Source organism: Hermetia illucens, chromosome 1, assembly GCF_905115235.1.
Source record: "Hermetia illucens chromosome 1, iHerIll2.2.curated.20191125, whole genome shotgun sequence".
Lineage (NCBI taxonomy): Eukaryota > Metazoa > Arthropoda > Insecta > Diptera > Stratiomyidae > Hermetia > Hermetia illucens.
This window is the reverse complement of record NC_051849.1, coordinates 20,167,949-20,183,666: the sequence shown is the minus strand read 5'-3', so window position 1 is coordinate 20,183,666 and position 15,718 is coordinate 20,167,949. Positions and strand designations below refer to the sequence as shown.

The following is a 15,718-nucleotide window of genomic DNA, read 5'->3' as shown; positions in this document are numbered from 1 at the left end:
ACGGCTGGCACCGAGTGTACTGCTCTCGACGGCTACTGTCTCCTGGCTGGAGGCCAGCAACTAGTCCTCCGATGATGCGCCTGGCATCACCTCCTCTTCTTCTATCGTCGTTTTTGTTTTTTTGATAATTGAGTCCATGTCTTTGTCCCACGAGTAGTCAGGGAAGAATGTCCACCCTGGCTGGCCCGGCCACCAGGGTAAGGGTCTTATTTGAAACTGAAGGTGCCCAAGGTATTCAGAGTTCGCATACTAAAGACCAAGCTCCCCATTGTCCACGAAGCCCTCACCGTATGCTGTTCCACCTTGGCTTAGGGTCCTATTAGCACCTTCTCCGGTGCAGGGAGAACGATCCCCGGGCTGTTGCTTCAGTCCATCCCCCCCGCCAGATCTACTCGTCGCCCGGCCCTACACACTCTTGGCCCGCCCGAAGACGGTTCCCAGCAGCCACCACGCGGAAGTCGTGTGAGGACTTGCCGAACTATGCAACTTTAACCTGAAGCATAATCAGGCCGGGCCGCAAGGACAGGAATATGAAAGGGAATGGTAGGCGATGTGGGGCAGGCGGCATCCACTATTGCGAGGGATTCGGAGGAAGGAGGGGGAACACAGACAGAGGAAAAGTAGCGGCAGAGTAAATCACAAGATAATTATGGGGAATAGCTAAGGAACCAGAGAATTTAATGGCCGGGGGGATAACTTGGGACCGTATTAAGGATTTGACCGTGGAACGTAGAGATTTGAAAAAAACTAAGTCAGCATAGTTTCTAGAAGACAAAGACTTATTGCTCGCAACCTGTTTTTGACGTTGTATCTTGTGAATTTCAGTGGTGAACCAGACGGGGTAAGAGCGTAAGCACTTCGGAGAGGACGGAACGTAACAAGGAAGAAGATCAGATCAAATGGTATAGAAAGTGTTGAGCGCTTGGTCACACGTACATGGAGAGAGGAGGAGGACCCAGTTGATTGCCGTCAGGGCTGATTTCAGACCTTCGAAGTTCGCCTTACGAAAGTTGAACTTGGTAGGCTTGCGAGCGACAGGAGAATGGAGTTGGGATATCTGAGAATCGAACTCGAGAGCAAGATGATGTGCGTCAGGGGAAACGTAAGACGGGGCATGAAGGAATTGGGAAAGGCAACGCACAGGAAGGTTAGAGAGGACAAGGCCAAGAGTGCTATCTAAGTGGTTTCTAAATTAAATAAATAAATAAATAAATGAAGGAGGGATAGAGGAAGGGAAGGGTGAGTCGAGTTACTAGGGAGGGAGAGAAGGCCAGGAGTACTGCGCCAGGAGAACATGGAAAGATTAAAGTGGCCACAGAAAATGAAAGGAAATGAGAGAAAGAAAACCATTAGAGCCTCTGATAATCTGTCGAAGAAATCGTCGTACAAAGAAGGCGGGCTGATGCAGGGAAAATATACACACGATATGATAAAGGGGCATACGTTTGGCGGAATGATTCATATGGTGACAGAATCGTAGGTGGAGGAGGAGGAAAAGATGATTTCGGCACGGAGAGGGGACTTAACAGCTATCAGGGCACCTCCGCCAGTTGTCTTGCCAGGCGCAGCGCAGTCTCTGTCACAACGAAAGATAGAGTAACCTTCGAAGAGCTCAGAATCTAAAATCCTGTCATCCAGCCAGGTTTCAGAGATGCAGATGACATGATGTTGGAATGCTACGGCAGACAGTTTAAAATCCGGCAGTTTAGTGCTTAGACGAGTGTATAGTTGTCGGAATCATTTAAGTTGGGCAAGGCAGGCGGGCGAGCCAGAAATTTTCACGAAGCTTAGTCTTCTGATAAGGCTTGACGAAGACCCCCTGTGGCCAAAAGGAAGATTAGACGATAGCATTGAAGTCGTGGGGATATGTCACTTTGAAGGAAGCTATCAGTCGGTCAGGAGGGCCATCCTTCGTCAGCTTCATACACGAAAGAGGTAGGTATAATCATTCAAACCGCGGCACTGTAGTCATACCTTGGGACTTAGAGGATCCTCTTACTGAGTTCCCTAACCATGACATGACAGATATATGTCGAGGGAGAAATAATGAGGAAATACAAGTCAACTTTGCCGACCTTCATTATTGTTGCACTCAAAAGATAGATATCTTTTCATGAATAATTCTGGATAATTAGCTTCAAGAAGCTGCCTGAATATTTATTCTTAGAGAAAGTTGCACATATTTAGACTTGAAAGTCACTGTTTTATTACAACAATTTTAGAACAAAGAATAAAGCATCAAAAGGAGTGTTCTTAAGTGCACATCCTTTCAAAATCCGAAGAAAAAATATATCTAATATAAGCAACCCCCACTCGCATCCCCACTCGTTCAAATATTGTCTGGAACATAAATTCGGTAGCAAACCATATTTTCAATCCGCCAGACTTTCTAATAATACATAATGGCACCGACGGTGTTTATAATAAAAACGTTCAGGATTTATGGTTGGATAATGGAAGAAATTTTAACGCCTCATTCATCACAGCAAATATCATGCTGGATTGTCGAGGAAAATGTATGCGTTCGTGAGTATCTTCTGTCTTGCTATTTATCATCGAAAAGATGGTTTCTTTTTTCATCGCACTCGCGATTGTCGTCGCACTGAAAAAATTTCAAGACAGAAGCATTATCTGGAGAATGGAAATTTTAAAGTGTGAAATTCCATTATTGCCATTGAGAGTCCTTTAATGTAGACTGGGATTGTTCAGGCATCAGAGAGAAGTGCTTTTGAATTTGTTGTAATCCTGAAGCTACGCATACCATCTTTTGCTCCAAGAAGAAGTAATTTCAAGTCGATGGCATTAACAGGAAGTACCTGTTTAGTTGTTTTCTATCTTTTCTAAATTAATTTCGTACCAGATCGGCCTCCGAAAGGTATTCAGTGAATCTTATTTAGAATGAGCCCTCTTCGTTGCAAAATTGGAAGGACGTCCCTAGGTATTACCGATTCTTCATAACTATTGAGTTGAAAAGCAATTAAAGGGAATGATGCTACCTCTCAACCTTGCTATCATTTCGACCAACATCAGAATTCAGGAAGGATGTCATGTCCCGTCGCTGCTAACATAATCAGCTTTCCACCGACTCAAAGGACCTTCAGAGTAATTTGTTCTATTATTACAGACTCCCCCTTTCTATTCGAAAGTAGCTTAGTAGAAGAACAACAAATTATTTACCGGGACCTTCTTCCCTACTTGGGTATTCCTTTACTGCACACTCGACCATCAGGCCATAAATTTTCCTTCGTTTGTTCGTCCTGACATTAAATGGATAAAGACATTGGCTTTAATGTTAGAAAATCGCTTCCTCGCTATGAATTTCCATTCTGTCGTTTGTTCTCTGATCGGCAATGTTTCGAGACCTTCCCTTCTTCCTCACTTTCATTAGGTGTGCCGTCATCGTCTACCTGTGCAGACCAGAATGGATCGATTCCACTAACCCACCTTCGCGCCGCAAGGACGTTATGGAATAATCGATTAATTTCATTACCTTGGCAACTAACTTCTCGAGCAGAGTGCAAACATACAATTACAGGTTGAAAATTATTGAGACTTTCTAATGAAGTGGTCGATCCTGGCTGTTGGATGGATTTGCACAGTGGGTTCTTAGAAGTCCTGCTGAAGGATGCTTATAGTCTACTTAAAGTATATCAACTCCCGGGAGATTCTTTTTTCAACTTGGCCCCGGCCCACTCGCTTCCTCGTCACAGGATTCGTGACCCTGAAAACTTATCGTAATGGAGAGAAAAGTCCGCTTTCCTGGTGACATATTTTATTTTATGGCTTCTAATTACAATTTGGAAAAGCACGCGGCCCGTCATTACTGCATTTGAATGGTGAATGATTGTTTCTTGTCACGTAGAGTTCCGTTTATGGAAATGGTCACAAAATGTGTGAATAAAAGCTAATGGAGGCGATATTTCCTATAGAGGTAGACACATTAAAATTTGTGTTAATTACTATTATTTCCTATGGACGACAATCTCCGTCGACGCCGGGCTTCATCCAATATGGACACTGTCTCATACAGGTGGGTTCAAGCCTCGCATGGTAAGAAAAGGCTTTGGTATGGAAGTGATGAAATATTGAATGAAAAATTCGAAAAGGACTCGCCACATTCCATGCATATAGGTAGGTAGGTAGCTATCAGCCGACGGTTCGAGGAGTCCAATTAGAACTGTGGTACGCCAGTTTGATGCCACAAACTGCTACAAAGTCTGCAGATTTATCTACGTTACCCTCATCATGATCTGCTTGCGTAGGGAGGTCGTCAGTCCTCATCGGACGGTCGATCTTCATCTCCTACAACGGCTCAATGCCGGCGTCGACAAAGACCTTCACCTTCGCATTCCTGACTGCGATCCGCACTTTGTAATCCACGTTTCTCAGTACCTCCAAGAACTTTACATTTATATGGAGTAAGAAAGGTTGGATATTTATCTGGGGTAGCTTCTCCTTGGTTACCGATCAGTCGTCTACAGGGATGCTGGGGTTTTTATAGATCGAGAGGAAATATTAAAAAGACGTTGCTGCCCCAAGTTGCAGCAATGTGTGGGATTCTCACCCACTAAAACCACCCCCGCTTCTCTGACCATATTCCCGCAGGATCGCCATGAAATATTACTTCGCGAGAAGGGCTCTGTTCTACACCAGCTGACTAACTCACATGTCCGTCACGCTTTGTGGGTTGAATTCAATTCCTGTAGCTTCTCCTATATCGCAGCTACTGTTCCGGTTATCGTACACCAATTTGCTACCGACCTCATCATCTCCTCCACGAAATCATGGGGTCCGATAACTTGGTTGAGGGCGTCGTTTAACCTCCTTTAATCGCAAATCTCGGACAATTGAACATAACGCGGCGCATTCGGGACGGTCTGGGAACTCATGCAATCCGAAGCGATGCAAGTACTTCCTGTGTCCCGTAAGGCAATGTGTAGGTAGTAACCCAATTCTCTGTGTTTTCGCTCGACCCATCCCTCAATACAAAGAATCAGTGTATGAGTCCTGAGGCCCCTCTCGGAATTATCCCACTGAAGCTCAACTTGGCATCGTACCCAAGAAGTCTTTTGGAGAAATAACCCTCGATTATCTGAGCTAAGTACCCAGGAACACCCAGTTTAACCAGGATGTTCTTAATCCAACCCCCGTTGGCCGAGTTAAAGGCATTCCTGACATCCAGCGTCGCAACGCGCCGCACTTACCAACATCCAATGCCTCCCGCGTCAGGTCCACGACTGTTGCTATTGCATCGACAGGGGATCGTACTCCACGAAATTGATACTACCTTTCCGATAAACCACTCGCTAGCTCGTCGAACGAAAAAGCCTGTTGTGTAGCACCCTCTCCAATATCTTCCCCATAGTATCTAAAAGACAGATAGGATGATATAAAGAGGGTGCGCGAAGTGGTTTCTGGGGCTTCGGTAGCAGAAACAACCTCTGGCTTTCCACTGGACCGGAAACACTCCTTCCACTATGCACGATCCAAATGTGCTTACGAACCAAGCAGGCCTAATTTGGTTGCTCACTCGACTGTCGTTCCTGATGTTGAGAAAGATGGCCTGATAGTCACTGTGGATGTAGTGTTCACTCGTCCACCAAATAATCCCTCTCGTCAAAGAGGTACTGAGGTAAGTCAGATCGACGATTAAGCCTAGCCCTCTGCCTCGGAAGGTGGGCACGCATCCAGCGGTGGCTAGTACGATGTCCAGCTCTGCGAAGATTTAAAGCAGGATTTGGCCCCTGGTGTTCGTCACTCGACTTCCCCACTGTAAGGCCCACGCGTTGGAATTGCCTTCAATGATTTTAGGGCAGCGGTCTCTAGCGTCCAACCCCAAGCTGTCTAGTATCTCCTCATATTGCGCTAATGTTACAGTAGGAGGAGCGTAAAAGCTGTAGATATGAACGCCATTGACTTTTACGCATTCAAAGCCGGATCTCGAGAATACGATTGTTTCTTGTTCATTGTGTCCACATGAATGTTCCACCCACGTAGCACTACCGTAATTTCGGAAAGGTTGAGAGATTTCCGCTACATTCACATTCGACTCTCGAATTGTTTGCGATAATCACCTCCTATGTGCCTCCCTCCAACCCCCACCTGCAACGTGCCAGCCGTCCATTCCCATTTTCCTTTGCACAATATGCATCGCGGATCTCCAGTGCAGTCTTCGATAAGATGACCTTCATCTCCACCTTCCAGCACCTTCTCGACCTATCGTGCCACACTAGTATATGCTGCTACAAAGCGACCGAAATCGAGCATCTGAAGCATCTCTTGAGAGATACTTGCTCCCTAAGCCGGCACACGACCTTGCCCGCGACCTTGCCCGCGATGATGATTTTAATCCCTGATTCAACTGGCCAACTAATAATAGCAATCTGTGTACCATACGCCCCCTTCATCTTATTGCGCGTTCTTCCATTCCGCTAAGGTTAAATTATTCCCTTAGCACAGTACATATATCCTCTCTTGATGTGACCTCGTCGAGATCTTTGCACCCCATAACCATCTGCTGTTTGGAGCACCTTTTCCACATAGCCGTGAAAACTATCCGCTGCCCTTTTGAGAGAATATGGATGACGTCCCGAGCTTGCTGCTCTGTGTCAATTGCAGATCATCAACTAGAATTAAAAAGAGTCGTAGTATAAGATCCACGATGAACTATAAAATATTCAGAATACACTGCTACAGCCTCGGACGGCCTTGTAAGCAATGGTGGCCATGCTGTAAATAACAGTCTGCAATAAAACTCTTCTCAATGTCTGCAGAGAACTTCTCATAGTCAAGATCGTGTCAGAGACCATCTTCCAAATGATGAGAGCGCATCTTGCGGCAGGCATCACCAACAGTCCAAAAATACTAACTACAACCCCACCATCTCGCTTCGATTGGATTCATAATGAAGAAAGGTTCCCTGGGGACCCACGGAACTTAATATAGGGCACACATTGGAACTCATCTTTTGTGAACAAGTAGGAAGGCTCTTGAACGGAGTTTTCTGGGGAGACCCTGGAGTTGCTAGTCCATACCCACTTCTTCGAGTCTGAACCTCGCTTGGACTGTATGCAATCGCAGTCGTATGTCTCCTGATATAAATCTTCTAACCCGAATAGTATAATACCAGTCTTACTTCAAAAGTACCAAGAGAAAATTGTGCCTTGGATTGTAGAGATTTATCGGATTTATTCAGATACATATCTTACTCCTGGAGACGGGCGCGCGTGGTTTCCATAACGGAGTCGGACACCAGCAGCCTTAAGTCCGGGAACTACTTCCGTCCAATCAGCCTCACCTCTTTCGTGTTTAGAACTGGGGAACGCGTCTAGGCATCCACAAAGACGACCATGGAGATCACGCTCTTCTCCAAAGCACCAAGCACGCCTACCTGAAAAGCTAACCCACAGAAACCGCTCTTTACAAAATTGCTACACTATGTACCTTACCTATCTTCCTGGATATAGAGGGTGCATTTAAAAATGTGAGCATCAAAGCCATCAAGGAGGCTCTAACCAGAATGCGAATGGAGGCGCGTCCTACGCATTGGATAGTATCTATGATAAGAACCAGAATAATCCAATCTGATCTGGTAAGTAGCCACTTGACCAGAGATCTGAGGAGAGGAACGCCCCAGGGTGGCGTTATTTTTTCGGTGCTCTCGTTGATAGTGATAGATAAAATTCTACTAATATTGGACAGGAGCGGTGTGAAAGTGGTGGCGTATGGCGACGACGTGGTCATATTGGTGTCAGTGATGTTTTCGCCCGTTGCGTTAGGAAAATCGTGCGTATAAATCCATCCAAGACAGAACTATTGAACTATTTATCACTAAGTCAAGGATACCCGAACTTCACCTCCCGCCGCTAAATGGGCAAATATTGACAGAGATTAGAAACTGAGCATCCAACTGAGGGTTAAGAAGGACAATATAGGCTTCTATGCCTCCAAGACTACCTTTATTAATAAGTAGGGCCTTCGTCCGAGGATGGTTCTTTTGACATACACAGCCGTGGTTCGTCCCATCTTAAAGTGCGATTCTATTGTGCTGTAACAGACGATGAGCAAGAATTACAATAGAACTAAGCTTAAAAGGAATGAAAGACTGGGGCTCTGCAGTCCTACCCGGCAAATGCCCACCATGTACTCCTGTACCTCGTCCCCCTGGACCCTGCCAGAACACATGGCGGCAACAAAGTCCTACGACGATAGTAACATCCTAGACGAAATACCTAAGGAAGTCTGTACATTTCCAATAGACTACGCCACAGGTAAGCCGAGTTGCAAGAAGATTTTTGCTCTGGACTTTCCAACCAGGACAGAGAAGAAAACCGGCGACGTTTTGCATGGTTATGACACAATATCCTTCACCGACGGATCAAGGATTGTCTTTGTAGTTTATGCAGGAATTTTCGATGCTACCACAGTTTGGCCGAGTCGTACGGACTCCCAAGATTTGCCAATGTATTCCAGGCAGAGGTACTGAAAATACTGGACACCTGTCGACGATTGAGAACAATTCCGACCCTCAATCGTTACATAGTCATTTTATGTGACAGTTAAAGTGTCTATTAAAGCTTTGTTCTCAGTGGTGACGTCCTGAGTAACACGTCCAAATTCCTCTAGGTTCACGGTTATAGGAGCAAAAAGGGGAATAAGCAAGCTGACAGAGTGACCAGGTGAGGGTCTGCCGGCGACTGTCGGAAGCGGAAACTACTCGCACTAGTTAACAGTCACTGACTTCAGATGGCAAAGGTCTACCACCCGCGACAATTCGGGGTGGATTCGGCACGCCTTTAGCAAGAATCTGTGACTGTGACTGTGTCCGGATAGCTGAGTGGTTAGAGCACAAGGCTGTCGTACGGGAGGTCGCGGTTCAAATCTCACTGGTGGCAGTGGAATTTGTATCGTGATTTGACGTCGGATACCAGTCGACTCAGCTGTGAATGAGTACCTCAGTCAAATCAAGGTAATAATCTCGGGCGAACGCAATGGTGATCACATTGCCTCCTACAGTGTACTGTAGTGTACCGTTACGGTCCTGAATGAAGTGCTCTAACACACTTCAAGGCCCTGATCCAACATGGATTGTTGCGCCAACGATTATTATTATTTCCGAGTTTTCACAATCTCGGCAGATGCCGGATTTTACCTAATACTAGCACTAAGTGCCAAGCATTTAGGCTCGGACGATCCTACCTACTTAAAAACTAAAGGGGCACTGGTGGTGGCGGCCGGTGGTAGGTCAGTGGGAGAATCCGTCTAGTACTCCCCGCAACATCGAGCACGTATGCAGAATGGTGTACTTCTGCATGGTTTGAACCAGACTGTGCGAAAGTCCCAGGACATCAAGGGAAGCCTTCAGGGATTTAGGTACAATACCTGTAGCTGACAATATTATGGGAACTACAACCGAGACGCCAAATTTCTTTGATTTCCCGAGCCAATGGCTCATAGTTCACCTTCTTCTCCTCGTATGTTCATTCAATGTTGCTACTGTGGGGGATAGCAACATCAATAATATACGCGGAGCGACCCGTCTTGTCAACTAACAGTACGTCAGGCTTGTTGTGTGCGGTATGGCGATCAGTCAGAACTTGCCGGTCCCAATACATGCTGTAAGCAGAACTATCAAGCACTGCTTGCGGCTCATATCGGTAAACCGGACATGTTCCCGTGATCAGCCCATGCTTATATGCAAGGTTTTGATGGATAACCTTACATACAGCATTAAGCCTGGTGATGATGTATTGCACCGGTGCCATAACAGTACAGCCAGAAATGAGATGGTCCAACGCCTCTAACACCGAACCACACATTCTGCACTGGTCGTTCTCCACCCGTTCTTTCATGATGAGCTTTTTATAAGTTCGGGTGGCGACCACGCCATCCTGAATGGCACACATGAACCCCTCCGTCTCAGCAAAGAGCTCCCCAGCACACAGCCATCTGTTCGACAGATGCAAATCGACCAATGGCTGCCAAAGACAATTCACGTGTTTACCGTGCATTGCCTTCGACTTCCATTCATCGATCCGCTCTTGGTCCGACTTCACCCCACTCATAGGATTGAAAGATCGATCCTTCAAGTTAAGTGGAGTCAGTCCACAGTCCGCCCTACAGACAGCCGCATGCAAGGGACTCGCCTGCTCTTTGCTGTAAAAATAAGCGCGCAGCGAGTCGACTTGGCGATGGTGTTGTGCCGCCACGTCTACCACGCCCCTACCTCCGATGTCACGAGGTAGGTTCATCCGCTCCACGGCAGACCTTGGATGATGCATTCGGAATTTAGACATAGTTGTCCGTATCCGCCGCTGGACATTTTCCAGATCGGTCTTCGTCCATGGCAATATTCGGAATGCATAAGCCAGTGAAGGGATAGCGAATACATTCAACGCGCTCATTTTATTCTTCCCCGAAAGATCCGATTTCAGCACCAGCTTTACACGTCGCAAGAATTCAGACAGCAGAGCTTCCTTCAGATCACCAACTCGAGCATGGGTTCCTTGCAGAATTCCTAGGTACTTGTAGAAGTCTGTCTCGGTCATAGCTTCGATGTGGAGGTCACCAATGCTATGTCCAGCATGCGGCTTGTGATGACCTTTCCGGATGGCTTGGATTAGACACTTGTCTAATCCAAACTCCATCCGAATATCACGGCTGAACATGTCTATTATTCGCAACAGACTTCTAAGATGGTTGTCAGTACCAGCATACAGCTTGATGTCATCTAGGTACATCAAGTGTGTCAGTTCGCACTTAGCACGTAGGCCATATTTTATTGCAAAACTATGCCCTCTAGCATCATTCAATAGCCATGAAAGGGGGTTCAGTGCCATATAAAACCAAAGAGGACTCAATGAATCCCCCTAGAAGATGCCCCTCCGTATGCGGATGGGCGCTGAGGTATTAGCACCCTCAGATGTAGGCACCGATAAGGTGGTATGCCACCCTTTCATGACTGTCGCCAAAAACTTTATTAGTTTCGGATCAATGCCATACAGATGTAAGATGTCGATTAGCCAGGTGTGCAGAGCGCTATAAAAAGCTTTGGCATAATGGATGTAGCAACTGAAGAGGTTTCTTTGGCCTCTAGTTGCTTGTCCTAAAACTACCGAGTCGATAATGAGTTGCTCTTTGCAACCCCTTGACCCAAATCGGCAGCCCTTCTGCTCCTCCGACAGAATGTTGTTGGTCTCGAGGTGCGCATTGATCCTTCCATTAATACGTGATGAATTTGTAGAGGGTTGGTAAGCCAGTGATCGGTCTTGTATCTGCGGGGTCCTGCACCGTGTCCTTCTTAGGGATAAGGTAGGTAATCCCCGCAGTGAAGAAAGGTGTAAATTCCTCCGGCCGACTCATGACCTCATTTATACTGCGTGCCAACCGACTGTGTACGCTGGTAAATTTCTTATACCAGAAATTTTGCACCCGATCCAGACCTGGGCCCCTCCAGTTCTTCGAGATGTTTATGGCTCGTCGAACTTCCTCTTCAGTAACATCCGCAAAATTCATGCCAGACGTATTGGCATGGCGGGTGCCTTCGGCGGTGATCCACTCAGCATGCTCAGCATGCTGGGCAGGTAACCCCCAAAGTCCACCCCAATACTCTTTCGCTTCCGTCACCGAGAACTGTATTGTCTGGGCGCTCTGTTGGGATTCGTTGAGAGATCTGAAAAAGCTCCGCTGGTTCCTCGCGTATGTTGCATTCTGGACACGTCTGGAATAACTTTCGCCATACCGTCGTAACCGACTGCACATGACAGAAAGTTTCTGTTTTAGTGTGTCCAGAATTTCAACAACGGGTGTTTCATAGGGGATGGCATAGTTCCGGTAAACCCTCTGCACTTTGTTTCTCACCCCTCGGCTGGCACTGCCAGTGCTGATCTGATTCAGTCTAGCAATGTCCTGCCTTAGTGAGTCCCGCCGACGTTCCAGACGAATTTTCCATGGTGGATCCCTTTTGTCACTCAAACCAATAACGCGAAAGCGAATCTTCTGACCGTGCAATCTAATAGCCGCAACTGCACCACAATACATAAGTGATTGTAGTTGCAGCAGCGACATGTCAACACACAGTCGAGATGCAATCTGATCATTGATTTGAGATAGAATTCCCGGAGTTGCTGGAGATGCATAGAACCTGGGAATACCTTGTCTATGCAAAGGATCCATATCCGAGAATTCTATACACGCTCTTTGGAATTCGTCCCGAACCTCAGCGGAAACCTCAGCTGTACGGTGGAGAAGAGTGCTTCGGCGAGTACTGAACCTATTGCCTGCATGCGGCGTGGTGTTGTTGATGCCGCCGCCTCTGCCCCCATCGACTCTCGGTCACCAGTTTCCCCGATGACTTCAAGTCGAACACGCTCCCTGACGGTGGCCGGAATTGTGTCGCTGCGAGTAATAAAGCGGTACTGGTCTGTGACTTGCTGCACAGTCACGTACGCGAATTGCGGGAAACACTCGACGAATCCCTGGTGCAACAAGGGGCGGTAAGATGTTGTACCCGCCACCGCCGTTATTTCGTAGTAGGAGCGGATGATGAAGAGGTTCATTTCTTCAGTCCATTTCATCGCTTCCTACGCGAACCTGCTGAAGTGGTCGCCACAGATTGTGGCGAAACAGCTGCAGCAGGCGGAGCTGTGCTCCTGGTCGTCGTGGCGGCTAGACGTCGAACCGCCCCACGACTAGCGGTTTCGACGCCGTGCTGTCCATTACGATAGCCCGACCCAGTCACTAAGTCAGACGACTTCCGCCGGTTATCCGTACCGGACCTTAAATTTCTCCTTCTTCTCATTTTTGGTGAGTAATCTGCAAGACTGCAAAGTTCCTGCACTTTCCTCACCTACCCGCTGAGACGCTGCGGTGGCGTACAGCCATTCAGACTGAAGCTATCCATCCCTCCTCCTTTCACAACCGGGCTTGGGACCGACTTCGGCGGAGTTCTTATTATTAGTTATTATTATTAGCAAGAATCTATCGCCAGACGCGTGGAAGTGCATACAGAATTCCCGCGGTCTGCACATGGCACCACAATTCTCATTGCCCAAATTGCGAAGAGGAAGCAGATTCCTTCAGGCATTTCCTTTGCGGGGAATTGCTTTCCTTCCTAAATGCTTCGGAATTACCCTCAAGATCTTGGCTTAATTCCGCTCACCTTGCTCTTTCCGCAACAGTTATGCCTACCAACCACCACCAAAAAGAGGTTGTCAGTATTGTGATTGCGCTAAAACTTTCAATAATGATGGTATAACAATCCAATTGGCTCAAGGCCTTAAAGCATGTTAAAGCACTCCATTCAAGGCCCTATCGTCGCCTAGGTAATGTGGTCAGCAGCTCAGCTACTCATTCACAGCTGGGTCGGTTAGTGGACTGGAAGTCCGTCTTGACACGAATCCTGTAGAAAAGCCAACCTTTGGTAAATGCACCATAGCTGCTACTATTAAAGGAGTTATACCTACAAAGCTTAAAAAATGGAAAATGAGTACTGACAGTGGTACCAGTAATAAACTAGGGTTACGCTTCCACGCAAACACTTAGTCTACACCTAACTTGCAATTGATGGAAAGTCTGTGAATGATACCGTCATGGTGCGTGCGAGAAAAGAAACCTAAAGGTCAAAAATGACTTTTGGGGCTCCCATTTCTCAAGAATCGAACCAAGATTTCGTGAACGCCCACATAATTTAGGGACAATCTCTAACAATGCTTACTGGAGATTTGATGACAATCAACGCACAAATATCACTGATATAATGTCTACGATGTCATTAGTCATAGTCCAGAAGGACTATCCTGCTGAAAACCTGAAAATATACTCACCTTAATACTAACAACGGCCTTAATGACTATTCTGTTACGCTAACTCTGGTATGCGGGCGAAGAGAGAGAGAGTGGGAAAGAGAGAATAAGCCGATATCACTGAGTCTTTACCAACTATGCAGTTCCGAACTCATCAATCATATGCCTATTTTCGAACCAAGTGGAAGATAGAAGTAAGATAGTTTGGGGACCAATTTTACCACCCTCTATGCCATGAATTTGGAATTAAGTTTCTCTACAAGGACGAGATATGGATCGTCCAAAAGTTCTATAGTGCAGTGGGATGTAGACTTTTCTGTAGGTCCTAGTAAGGTCCATTACCATCAAAAATATTACATTATCTTTTTTCGATATTTCGTCAATTAAATAATAATCAAAGCCATATCACCATATTCTTTGCTCATGTGTAATAAATGGACTTATCCAACAAATAATGAATCTGTTGACATTTCACAAGGACATTTCTGAGAAACCAATTTCTGTTTGTATTTTCAAGGTTGACATTAATGGCCGAACATTGTCAATAATATCAGAGGCACTGGGTGGAACAAACGTCGATAATTGCCCACATGCATGTGTAGCGCGTCCTTGTGGTCCGCTTGCCGAATGCATCCCATTAATGGACAATTACGAATGCCGATGTAGTCCATTCAATTCATTATGCAACAAAGCGGAAGAAGTGTCCTTAAACCTAAACGCTAATAACAATCTAAACAATTCCGCAAGCACCGATATCGACACTTCGAATTCTAGAAGCGAACATACCTCAACAAGGACACATTCGAAACACACACACCATAAGAAGCACGAAACAATCCTGAAACATTCCAACACACGCTACAAACAGCATTGGAAGCACGAGAAAGCCAGCGCCTCGAAGCATCATAGCACTAAGGATGTTGGAAAGGAGGCTAAAGAATCGAAGCCAAATGAGACGGAACGGAAACACCACAGCCAAAGAGTACCACCGGAAGACATGGCTCTTCCATCTGAAAGTGATGTCGATAAAAATCAGGAGCCTTTCGCAGCCGGCGGATATCTTACAGACTATGCTGCCGAGACAAGTAGCTACAGAAGCTTTCAGATAGCACCGACACCGAAGTTCCATACCAAACAGGATTTCGAAAAAGTAACGAAAAGCCTAAAACATCCCTCGGTCATGCATGATGATGACAAACTCCCGACTCCAAAACTAAAACATGCTAAATTTGGACATGAAAAGGAGCAAGTGGAAAAGATGGATTTAAACCGCGTCTACCTAAATATAGACGACAATGACTACAACAGCGACTACAACACGGACAATGGAAATTTCGAAAAAATCAACGACGATATCCTGAATGACTATGTCGTCGAAGACAATGGCGAGCACGATGTCAAGTTCGATGATAAAATAAAGACTGAAACGATAAAAATCCCTCATTATAATAGTAGAAAACATAAAAAGGACGACGAACAAAGGGACGACATCGACAGAGATGATGACGATATCGACATCGATACAGATGCGAATTATCTATTTGATGGCGAGGAAGATTACAGAGCTAAGGACCTCATCCGTGATATGAAGCGGATAATGAAAAATGGCAATAGTGGTAGCAGCAGTGCGGGTAGTAAAAACGTCGCTGCAGGAACAAGCGTCGGGCATCATTCGCATAGTAAAATCTTTGGTACTCCAAACTACAAAAGGACCGTTGGAGCGTGCTTCACAGGCACGGACAGCTATTTCCATTATAACGACGCCGAGACAATGAGCCATGTCATCAGCTACAAAATTGATTTGAACCTCAGGTTCAAGACCCGCTCCAGGAATGGGGTGATACTATGGTCGGGTCGACAGAGTGCACTCGACAACGATGACTTTTTATCGCTAGGCATTGAGAATGGGTAAGTTC

At 46.2% G+C, this 15,718-nt stretch overlaps 1 protein-coding gene across 1 annotated transcript in view; it reads left to right on the top strand.

Annotated features, from left to right (window-relative positions):
• Positions 1-15,718, top strand: part of LOC119646408 (pikachurin) — a 590,540-nt gene that overhangs the window by 553,839 nt on the left and 20,983 nt on the right. The window contains exon 14 of the mRNA XM_038046853.1: positions 14,320-15,710. Coding sequence (XP_037902781.1) covers positions 14,320-15,710 — 1,391 coding nt within the window. The remainder of the gene's footprint in view (positions 1-14,319; positions 15,711-15,718) is intronic.